This window comes from Drosophila subpulchrella, unplaced genomic scaffold (genome assembly GCF_014743375.2).
Source record: "Drosophila subpulchrella strain 33 F10 #4 breed RU33 unplaced genomic scaffold, RU_Dsub_v1.1 Primary Assembly Seq43, whole genome shotgun sequence".
NCBI classification, from domain to species: domain Eukaryota; kingdom Metazoa; phylum Arthropoda; class Insecta; order Diptera; family Drosophilidae; genus Drosophila; species Drosophila subpulchrella.
In genome coordinates, this window is record NW_023665646.1 from 748232 (window position 1) to 760499 (window position 12268).

The 12268-nt window shown below is 36.4% G+C and overlaps 1 protein-coding gene across 1 annotated transcript; it reads left to right on the forward strand.

Annotated features, from left to right (window-relative positions):
• The first annotated feature begins 10663 nt into the window (after positions 1–10663).
• LOC119562376 (innexin inx4-like) lies at positions 10664–12019 on the forward strand. The gene has a single exon (XM_037875538.1). The coding sequence runs from the start codon at positions 10664–10666 to the stop codon at positions 11765–11767; it is 1104 nt and encodes a 367-aa protein (XP_037731466.1). The 3' UTR covers positions 11768–12019.
• The last annotated feature ends 249 nt before the right edge of the window (positions 12020–12268 follow it).

Here is a 12268-nt window from a genome sequence, read left to right on the forward strand (position 1 = left end):
TTTGGGCTTCGAACGGAAGCTTGTGTTCACTTTACGATTGGTTTATTTATCTTAGCAGGACGGTCAAGCGCGGCCCTCGAAGTTAATGGAAAAGGCAAAGGCAGAATCTTAAACAAAGGCAAAGGCAATGTCGCTGAAGGCAAGGGCAACATAGCTGAGATTAAATTCAAAAATTTGTTTATAAATTCCATAAGTGGAACAGTTTCACGGGTTGGATAACTCTCCCCCTTCTAAAATGGATCGTCCCGATTCAATATGAAATTCATTTAATTGATCTCGTAATTCTGTTAAAAAAATTTTCTTGGTTAATAGATTTTTCTGGTTCTGGCCGTTTTTTTTTGGTTACAAATAATATAGCAATTTTGTATTTTATAATGAGTAAAAAAATCAAATATATAATGATTAAAATTAATAATATAAAGGTAAGTGATATTTTAGTATTATTAATTTTAATGAAAGGATTTAAAATGTTTATATTATCTAAAGAAAGTTTTGAGTTATTTGATAATATGTAATATTTCATAATTTTTGTAGTGGTTCGTAGTTAAGTAGTTAAGAATTTTGTTTTCCAAATTGGTATATGAAATTTTATTCATTTCGGTTGTACCATTAAATGTTATCAAAAATGAACCGTTTAAATGGGAGTTGTTAACAATATTGTTTCCACTTATAAGAATGGCACCATCTTGTATAATGTCTATTTTTTTATTTTTTTCTCTTATTTTTTACAAGTGGATTTCTCACCATTTAATAAGCGGGTAAAACAAGTTTTTTCATTATTTATAATGCAATATTTATTAAAAAGTTCGTTCTTAAAGTTAGACATTTCATAAAACATATTTGCGCATTTTGCGACTTGATTGCTTAATACTAGTTTTCCATCGATTTGGGAAATCGCTCTAAAGTGATATATTTCGCATCTGTTTTTTATTATTGGGTATTTTATATAAATTATTAAAAGTTCTTTATGCAGTGCCATTTTAAAAACAGAGATGTCCATTAAGCCAGCGATAATTACTGGTTTTTGTTCATGTTTTAATATTTCCATGATGTCATCATTGTTTAATATTTTGGTATTAAAAACGTCAATTTTTGCTAGTGTGATTGTGTCAATTAAATTTTGCAGATCAAATGTTAATAATCGTAAGCGCTGTTTTCGCAGTGGTAAATCTTGGTCAATAAAAACATTTTTAAAATCATCAGAAAGAGATTCTATTTCTTTGAACAATTTGGAAACGATAATAAATTGGCTATTATTATTTTCAATTAATTCATCGATTTTATTCTGAATTTTAATCAAATCATCATGATTTGCAGTTCCAGCTAACCATTTCCACACATTGCCTATCTCATTTATCCCCCTTTTTGATCTAGTTTATATTAATTGTGATAAAATTAATTCGATTACTTCTAGTAGTAGTAGTATTCTTTATTTATAAAAAAACATTGAACAAACGGCATTTCAAGTATACAATTAAAAAGATTCACAAATTTTTATATAAACAAGACCGTTGTGGTAAATCCAGACTCCCAGATACTTATACGACTTGACAATTTCTAGCTGAATAGACCCTAAATTCCACTTTTCGTTTTGTGCTAGCCTTCTCCAATGCCTCTTGAAAATCAGAACTTTCGACTTCTCGGTGTTTACTAACAATCCCCATAACAAACAGTATTTGTGCAGAGCATTAATCATTGTTTGCAGTTCAACGGGGGTTTCGGCGAGGATCACAATGTCATCTGCATACAGCAGAGCCTTGATCGAGCATCCGCATATTTGAATACCGCAAGGCAGGCTATCCGTTATGTCGTTTAAAAAAAGGGTAAACAGGAGGGGGCTGAGTAGACATCCTTGCTTTACTCCAGCTTCCGTGGTAAGCCACTAGGATAGTTGTTCTCCATCCCATACTGTCGCCAGGTTATCCGTGTACAAGCTTTGTAGGACGTTCAAAAATGCCGATGATATGCCGATATTGCTGAGCTTGTAGTTTAGGGTTCTTCTGTCTATAGAGTCAAAGGCAGCTCTGAAATCTACAAAGAACGCGTATAACTTTTTCCCGCTATCGATATATGACCTTGCTATACTTGTAAGATTGAAAATGTTGTCTACTGTCGAATATCCTTTTCTAAAACCGGCTTGGAATTCAGTAAGAATATTGTTGTTAATTTTTTTGTATGGATCTAGTTGGGTTTTATTGGGTTTCCCCAACTCTTGCATCAAATGCTGGATCTAATGTATCCCCAGAATTGAAAACGAAAAGAAATGAAATGAAGAAACAAATTAAAACTAAAGCACAAACTCATGTTAATAATTGAAGTGATAATCAATGTAACTTTTGAGGCGGCGTGTTGGAATTTGCATGTTCAAATGTACAAAAGTCACATGGATAATTGTGGAAATTAAATTCGTTGTTTTAAGAAGATTTAAAAAAATTTATTTTTTAGTTTTAAAACTCGGGTGTTAAGCCATTATTCCTAATTCTTAATTAATACAAGACACTTTAAATACTAGTGAACCGATCGCGGTCTCGGACAAAATAGGACTGACTTCTTAATTCTAGAACGCAATGCTGTGGACTTCGAACGAAAGAGTTTGGGCTTCGAACGGAAGCTTGTGTTCACTTTACGATTGGTTTATTTATCTTAGCAGGACGGTCAAGCGCGGCCCTCGAAGTTAATGGAAAAGGCAAAGGCAGAATCTTAAACAAAGGCAAAGGCAATGTCGCTGAAGGCAAGGGCAACATAGCTGAGATTAAATTCAAAAATTTGTTTATAAATTCCATAAGTGGAACAGTTTCACGGGTTGGATAACTCTCCCCCTTCTAAAATGGATCGTCCCGATTCAATATGAAATTCATTTAATTGATCTCGTAATTCTGTTAAAAAAATTTTCTTGGTTAATAGATTTTTCTGGTTCTGGCCGTTTTTTTTTGGTTACAAATAATATAGCAATTTTGTATTTTATAATGAGTAAAAAAATCAAATATATAATGATTAAAATTAATAATATAAAGGTAAGTGATATTTTAGTATTATTAATTTTAATGAAAGGATTTAAAATGTTTATATTATCTAAAGAAAGTTTTGAGTTATTTGATAATATGTAATATTTCATAATTTTTGTAGTGGTTCGTAGTTAAGTAGTTAAGAATTTTGTTTTCCAAATTGGTATATGAATTGGTATATGAATTTTATTAATTTCGGTTGTATCATTAAATGTTATCAAAAATGAACCGTTTAAATGGGAGTTGTTAACAATATTGTTACCACTTATAAGAATGGCACCATCTTGTATAATGTCTATTTTTTTTATTTTTTTCTCTTATTTTTATACCCGTTACTCGTAGAGTAAAAGGGTATACTAGATTCGTCGGAAAGTATGTAACAGGCAGAAGGAAGCGTTTCCGACCCCATAAAGTATATATATTCTTGATCAGGATCACTAGCCGAGTCGATCTAGCCATGTCCGTCTGTCCGTCTGTCCGTCTGTCCGTCTGTCCGTCTGTCCGTCTGTCCGTATGAACGCTGAGATCTTGGAAACTATAAGAGCTACAATACTGGGATTAGGCATGCAGATTCCTGAGATTCCTGCGCAGCGCAAGTTTGTTTCAAAAGAGTGCCACGCCCACTCTAACGCCCACAAACCGCCCAAAACTGTGGCTCCTACAGTTTTGATGCTAGAACAAAAATTTTAACTGAAATGTATTGTTCTCATCAATACCTACCGACTGACCTAAAAAAAAGTTTGACACGCCCACTTTAACGCCCACAAACCGCCCACAAACTTCAAAAAATCGTAAATATGAACGCGGATATCTCGGAAAATATCAAAGATAGAGAAACGAGTTTTCAGATTTAGATTCCGTAGGCTTGAGCGCAGCGCAAGTTTATTACGCGAATATGCCACGCCCACTCCAACGCCCACAAACCGCCCAAGTCTGTGGCGCCCACAATTTTCATGGTAGATAAAAAATTTAAACTGAAATGTATTGGTCTCGTCAATACCTATCGATTGATTTAAAAAAAAGTTTGCCACGTCCACTCTAACGCCCACAAACCGCCCAAGCCTGTGGTGCCCACAATTTTCGTGCTAGATAAAAAATTTTAACTTAAATGTATTGGTCTCGTCAATACCTATCGATTGATTTAAAAAAAACTTTTCCACGCCCACTCTAATGCCCACAACGCTTAAATCTGTCTACCGCCGGTAGGTGGCGCATTTGCTGCTTGCATATCTCCATTTTCCTTTGGTCCCTTTAGCTGAGTAACGGGTATCTGATAGTCGAGGTACTCGACTATAGCGTTCTTCCTTGTTTACAAGTGGATTTCTCACCATTTAATAAGCGGGTAAAACAAGTTTTTTCATTATTTATAATGCAATAATTATTAAAAAGTTCGTTCTTAAAGTTAGACATTTCATAAAACATATTTGCGCATTTTGCGACTTGATTGCTTAATACTAGTTTTCCATCGATTTGGGAAATCGCTCTAAAGTGATATATTTCGCATCTGTTTTTTATTATTGGGTATTTTATATAAATTATTAAAAGTTCTTTATGCAGTGCCATTTTAAAAACAGAGATGTCCATTAAGTCAGCGATAATTACTGGTTTTTGTTCATGTTTTAATATTTCCATGATGTCATCATTGTTTAATATTTTGGTATTAAAAACGTCAATTTTTGCTAGTGTGATTGTGTCAATTAAATTTTGCAGATCAAATGTTAATAATCGTAAGCGCTGTTTTCGCAGTGGTAAATCTTGGTCAATAAAAACATTTTTAAAATCATCAGAAAGAGATTCTATTTCTTTGAACAATTTGGAAATGATAATAAATTGGCTATTATTATTTTCAATTAATTCATCGATTTTATTCCGAATTTTAATCAAATCATCATGATTTGCAGTTCCAGCTAACCATTTCCACACAGTGCCTATCTCATTTATCCCCCTTTTTGATCTAGTTTATATTAATTGTGATAAAATTAATTCGATTACTTCTAGTAGTAGTAGTATTCTTTATTTATAAAAAAACATTGAACAAACGGCATTTCAAGAATACAATTAAAAAGATTCACAAATTTTTATATAAACAAGACCGTTGTGGTAAATCCAGACTCCCAGATACTTATACGACTTGACAATTTCTAGCTGAATAGACCCTAAATTCCACTTTTCGTTTTGTGCTAGCCTTCTCCAATGCCTCTTGAAAATCAGAACTTTCGACTTCTCGGTGTTTACTAACAATCCCCATAACAAACAGTATTTGTGCAGAGCATTAATCATTGTTTGCAGTTCAACGGGGGATTCGGCGAGGATCACAATGTCATCTGCATACAGCAGAGCCTTGATCGAGCATCCGCATATTTGAATACCGCAAGGCAGGCTATCCGTTATGTCGTTTAAAAAAAGGGTAAACAGGAGGGGGCTGAGTAGACATCCTTGCTTTACTCCAGCTTCCGTGGTAAGCCACTCGGATAGTTGTTCTCCATCCCATACTGTCGCCAGGTTATCCGTGTACAAGCTTTGTAGGACGTTCAAAAATGCCGATGATATGCCGATATTGCTGAGCTTGTCTATAGAGTGAAAGGCAGCTCTGAAATCTACAAAGAACGCGTATAACTTTTTCCCGCTATCGATATATGACCTTGCTATACTTGTAAGATTGAAAATGTTGTCTACTGTCGAATATCCTTTTCTAAAACCGGCTTGGAATTCAGTAAGAATATTGTTGTTAATTTTTTTGTATGGATCTAGTTGGGTTTTATTGGGTTTCCCCAACTCTTGCATCAAATGCTGGATCTAATGTATCCCCAGAATTGAAAACGAAAAGAAATGAAATGAAGAAACAAATTAAAACTAAAGCACAAACTCATGTTAATAATTGAAGTGATAATCAATGTAACTTTTGAGGCGGCGTGTTGGAATTTGCATGTTTAAATGTACAAAAGTCACATGGATAATTGTGGAAATTAAATTCGTTGTTTTAAGAAGATTTAAAAAAATTTATTTTTTAGTTTTAAAACTCGGGTGTTAAGCCATTATTCCTAATTCTTAATTAATACAAGACACTTTAAATACTAGTGAACCGATCGCGGTCTCGGACAAAATAGGACTGACTTCTTAATTCTAGAACGCAATGCTGTGGACTTCGAACGAAAGAGTTTGGGCTTCGAACGGAAGCTTGTGTTCACTTTACGATTGGTTTATTTATCTTAGCAGGACGGTCAAGCGCGGCCCTCGAAGTTAATGGAAAAGGCAAAGGCAGAATCTTAAACAAAGGCAAAGGCAATGTCGCTGAAGGCAAGGGCAACATAGCTGAGATTAAATTCAAAAATTTGTTTATAAATTCCATAAGTGGAACAGTTTCACGGGTTGGATAACTCTCCCCCTTCTAAAATGGATCGTCCCGATTCAATATGAAATTCATTTAATTGATCTCTTAATTCTGTTAAAAAAATTTTCTTGGTTAATAGATTTTTCTGGTTCTGGCCGTTTTTTTTTGGTTACAAATAATATAGCAATTTTGTATTTTATAATGAGTAAAAAAATCAAATATATAATGACTAAAAATAATAATATAAAGGTAAGTGATATTTTAGTATTATTAATTTTAATGAAAGGATTTAAAATGTTTATATTATCTAAAGAAAGTTTTGAGTTATTTGATAATATGTAATATTTCATAATTTTTGTAGTGGTTCGTAGTTAAGTAGTTAAGAATTTTGTTTTCCAAATTGGTATATGAATTTTATTAATTTCGGTTGTACCATTAAATGTTATCAAAAATGAACCGTTTAAATGGGAGTTGTTAACAATATTGTTACCACTTATAAGAATGGCACCATCTTGTATAATGTCTATTTTTTTATTTTTTTCTCTTATTTTTTACAAGTGGATTTCTCACCATTTAATAAGCGGGTAAAACAAGTTTTTTCATTATTTATAATGCAATAATTATTAAAAAGTTCGTTCTTAAAGTTAGACATTTCATAAAACATATTTGCGCATTTTGCGACTTGATTGCTTAATACTAGTTTTCCATCGATTTGGGAAATCGCTCTAAAGTGATATATTTCGCATCTGTTTTTTATTATTGGGTATTTTATATAAATTATTAAAAGTTCTTTATGCAGTGCCATTTTAAAAACAGAGATGTCCATTAAGTCAGCGATAATTACTGGTTTTTGTTCATGTTTTAATATTTCCATGATGTCATCATTGTTTAATATTTTGGTATTAAAAACGTCAATTTTTGCTAGTGTGATTGTGTCAATTAAATTTTGCAGATCAAATGTTAATAATCGTAAGCGCTGTTTTCGCAGTGGTAAATCTTGGTCAATAAAAACATTTTTAAAATCATCAGAAAGAGATTCTATTTCTTTGAACAATTTGGAAATTATAATAAATTGGCTATTATTATTTTCAATTAATTCATCGATTTTATTCTGAATTTTAATCAAATCATCATGATTTGCAGTTCCAGCTAACCATTTCCACACAGTGCCTATCTCATTTATCCCCCTTTTTGATCTAGTTTATATTAATTGTGATAAAATTAATTCGATTACTTCTAGTAGTAGTAGTATTCTTTATTTATAAAAAAACATTGAACAAACGGCATTTCAAGTGTACAATTAAAAAGATTCACAAATTTTTATATAAACAAGACCGTTGTGGTAAATCCAGACTCCCAGATACTTATACAACTTGACAATTTCTAGCTGAATAGACCCTAAATTCCACTTTTCGTTTTGTGCTAGCCTTCTCCAATGCCTCTTGAAAATCAGAACTTTCGACTTCTCGGTGTTTACTAACAATCCCCATAACAAACAGTATTTGTGCAGAGCATTAATCATTGTTTGCAGTTCAACGGGGGATTCGGCGAGGATCACAATGTCATCTGCATACAGCAGAGCCTTGATCGAGCATCCGCATATTTGAATACCGCAAGGCAGGCTATCCGTTATGTCGTTTAAAAAAAGGGTAAACAGGAGGGGGCTGAGTAGACATCCTTGCTTTACTCCAGCTTCCGTGGTAAGCCACTCGGATAGTTGTTCTCCATCCCATACTGTCGCCAGGTTATCCGTGTACAAGCTTTGTAGGACGTTCAAAAATGCCGATGATATGCCGATATTGCTGAGCTTGTAGTTTAGGGTTCTTCTGTCTATAGAGTCAAAGGCAGCTCTGAAATCTACAAAGAACGCGTATAACTTTTTCCCGCTATCGATATATGACCTTGCTATACTTGTAAGATTGAAAATGTTGTCTACTGTCGAATATCCTTTTCTAAAACCGGCTTGGAATTCAGTAAGAATATTGTTGTTTTTTACCCAGTTTTTAAGCCGCTCGAGTAGCAACGCAGAGAATACTTTAGCTAACGCATTTTGAAAAGAGATGCCTCTGTAGTTAGTTGTCACTTTCGGGTCGCCTTTCTTAAAGATGGGGAAAATTATAGCTTTTTGAAAGCTCTTTGGGACTGTTTCGGATCCCAAGAACTTGTTAAAGGCAGTGACAAGGCTGGCTTTAAATTGAGGAGTAGCGTACTTTATGAATTCCGATGGTATTCTGTCAGGCCCGGGTGCTTTTCTTTCTTTTAACATTGAAAGTACATTTTCCACTTCTAGTCCTGTCACACATCCATCTAAAGACTGATTCTTTACCCACGGCATTGCAAAGTGCAGCGATAGCGTCCAATCTGGAGGCGCTAGAAGATCACGGAAATGTTTTCCTAGAACATCTGCATTTACTTCCTTTGATTTTACAAATGAGTTTCCATTGAGTTTCCTAATAGTACTCCAATATGCCCTGCTATCTGTTATGGAATCCAATGATCTCGCTAGGTTAATGTAAAATTGCGTCCGAGCGTTATGACAAGTTAACTTGTATGCGGCGTTTGCTTCATGATACATTACCGCTGCACTTGCTGCGTTAGTTGATTTGGCCTGTCTTAGCAAGTTGAAGGAAAGTATTCAAGCTGCCTCACACTGCTCCGTGTACCACTCTTGCTTAAAGTCTCTGGGCTTTCTTCGTCCTCGATTATTAGCGGCCTTGGTAATGCACTCTGTAAGAAATCCTTCAATTTCGTCAGGGGTTATCAAATCTGCCACACAATTTGTTGTTGTAAAAGTCCGAGCGGCGCTGTGCTTGCGTCCGATGTTGTGGAGAGTATGACTGTAACTTCCAACGGGAGATGGTCAGAGAATATTTGACTGCTCACTTGGAAGTCCTTGATAGTTTCTATCCATGTACCGCGTGCCATACATAGGTCGATGGTTGACCGAGCTTCACCTCTCATAAAAGTGTAATCGCCCAAAGGATCGCTCGCCGACCTTCCATTGACCACCGTGAAGCCAAACAGCTCGACCAAGTCCATTAGGTGCCGGCCATTGGCGTCTGTTACTTTGTCCTTGGCATTACGGGCTTCATTGAGGGAGCTTGTGACTAACTGTTGGTCGAATCCATGAAGTTGAGCCCAGCCTTGCCACCCAGCCTTGCGTTACAATCTCCTATGATCAGTGCACTTTCATTTAGTCGAGCATGGTTTAAAACCTCATATAACTTCCCAGAATCTCTTTCCCAATGATTGCAGTTAATATACACTGGCAGCAGGTGCAGGTTTTCATTTTCTACAGTCCTCAGTTGGATAATAGTGTTCCCATCTACATTTATGAATCTGATTATATTCCGGTCGTGAAGTTCTTTTTTTATTCCAAATAGCATTCCACCACTTGCTCGTCCTCTTGCGCTAGTTTGGATGGCGGGCACCCATCTAAGCACAAAGAGAAAGAGCCATTTTATTCGCCTGTTTTTCCAATGTCAAATCCTTGTCAAGGAACACCTGACTTCCGCGAAATGTATGGCCACTCTTCAAAATATTCTCCGCTTCTCCTTGAGATTCACATGCCACTAGAACCATCATTTTGCCATCCCGCTCATTAAGCTTTCGCACTTCGGAAACCCTTGAACCTTTTAATTGTAGTTTCTCTTGAATCAGAGTTTTTACAGCCAATTTGCAGTTTTTTTCCACCTTCAGACCTTTTACAACTACATTTTTATACCCTTGCAGAGGGTATAATGATTTCAGTCAGAAGTTTGCAACGCAGTGAAGGAGACGTTTCCGACCCCATAAAGTATATATATTCTTGATCAGCATCACTAGACGAGTCGATCTAGCCATGTCCGTCTGTCCGTCCGCTTCTACGCAAACTAGTCTCTCAGTTTTAAAGCTATCGGGCTGAAACTTTCCCAAAAGTCGTATATCTTTTGCAGGTAGTATATAAGTTGGAACCAGCCGGATCGGACAACTATATATTATAGCTCCCATGGGAATATTCGGAAAAAAAATGTTAAAAAATTATATCTTTGGTGTTTTTTAACATATTACCTCCTTTCCTTGGAAGTAAAATTTTTTAATTAGTCTTGAATTTCGAATTAAATTTTATAAAAATCGGAAGACTATATCATATAGCTGCCATAGGAACGATCGTAAAATTGGTGGGAAAATAATATGAAACAAATTATAGCTTCGGTGTTTCTTAACATATAACCTCCTACGCTTGGAAATAACATTTCCAATTTTGGAATTCGCAAAAAGACTGAAACTTACAATCTCCCAAAAATACATGTTTTATCCCCCAAGTGATTAAATTTAACACGCCAAAATGTACGCAGCAGTGAAGCCGCTCTCCAAATATCTGCAGTTCAAGTCGGTGCACATCTACGATGCCATTTTCACGCTGCACTCGAAGGTCACGGTGGCCTTGCTTTTGGCCTGCACTTTTCTGCTTTCCTCGAAACAATATTTCGGGGATCCCATCCAGTGTTTGGGAAACAAGGACAAGGACTTTGTGCACGCCTTCTGCTGGATTTACGGGGCCTATGTGCACGGCAATACATCCCTGGAGCCTCTTAAAAATGGAGCAGCGCAGTGCCGACCAGATACGATGGGTACTGTTCCCATGGAGAAGCGCCGCTACATCATCTACTACCAGTGGGTGGTTCTGGTCCTGCTCCTCGAGTCCTTTGTGTTCTATTTGCCCGCCTTCCTCTGGAAGATTTGGGAGGGCGGTCGGCTGAAGCACCTTTGCGACGACTTCCACAAGATCGCCGTTTGCAAGGACAAGAGCAGGACCCATCTCCGCGTGCTGGTCAAGTACTTCTCCAGCGACTACAAGGAGACCCACTTCCGCTACTTCGCCAGCTACGTCTTTTGCGAGATCCTCAACCTGAGCGTCAGTATTATAAACTTCATTCTCCTGGACTTATTTTTTGGCGGTTTCTGGGCCCGCTACTGGCATGCCTTGGTGGCCCTATCTGATGGCGACTTTAACAATTGGAACAGTATCACAATGCAGGTCTTCCCCAAGTGTGCCAAGTGCGAAGTCTACAAGGGCGGCCCCAGCGGATCTCCCACCATATACGACCATCTGTGCCTGCTGCCCCTAAATATTTTGAACGAGAAGATATTTGCCTTCCTATGGATGTGGTTCATTCTGGTGGCTGCACTGGTTTCCCTGAAATTTCTGTACCGCCTTGCCACCGCTTTGTACCCCGGAATGCGATTGCAATTGCTGCGTGCCAGGGCTCGTTTTATGCCCAAGTTGCACCTGCAGGTGGCACTGCGCAATTGCAGTTTTGGCGATTGGTTCGTGCTAATGCGCGCGGGCAACAACATCAGCCCGGAGATGTTCCGCAAGTTGCTGGAGGAGCTGTACGAGGAACAGTCCCTAACGAAGAAAATCCCGCCAGGAGCGGACGAAATCTAACAGCTCAACATTGACACTTCATTGAATCTCAAGTTAGTCAACTGCATTTACTTTATTTATGAATTACATCTATAGTAGAAGACTAAGATGACATGCGACAACTATAATATATTTTGATTCCTATTAACGTTACCCATCGATATGTACATATTATCGAACAAATTGTTCTAAGCGAATTATAGCATTTTCAGTTGCTCACCACATACTCATATTTCTTATTACCCAAAAGTTTTTGACCACTTTCAATGTTAAATGGTTCGGCTAGAAACTGAATACTTTACTTATGAAAATTTGTATGCTTTAAGAATTTAAGTTAATCTCATGCAACGATTAATTAGTTCTGAATTTTAAATTTAATTTTATCAAAATCGGACGACTATATCATATAGCTGCCATAGGAACGATCGTAAAATTGGTGGGAAAATAATATGAAACAAATTATAGCTTCGGTGTTCCTTAACATATAACCTCCTACGCTTGGAAATAACATTTTTTAATTAG

Excerpts from the sequence above, each read along its gene's own strand:
- LOC119562376 (XM_037875538.1), top strand. The coding sequence starts at position 10,664 with ATGTACGCAGCAGTGAAGCCGCTCTCCAAATATCTGCAGTTCAAGTCG.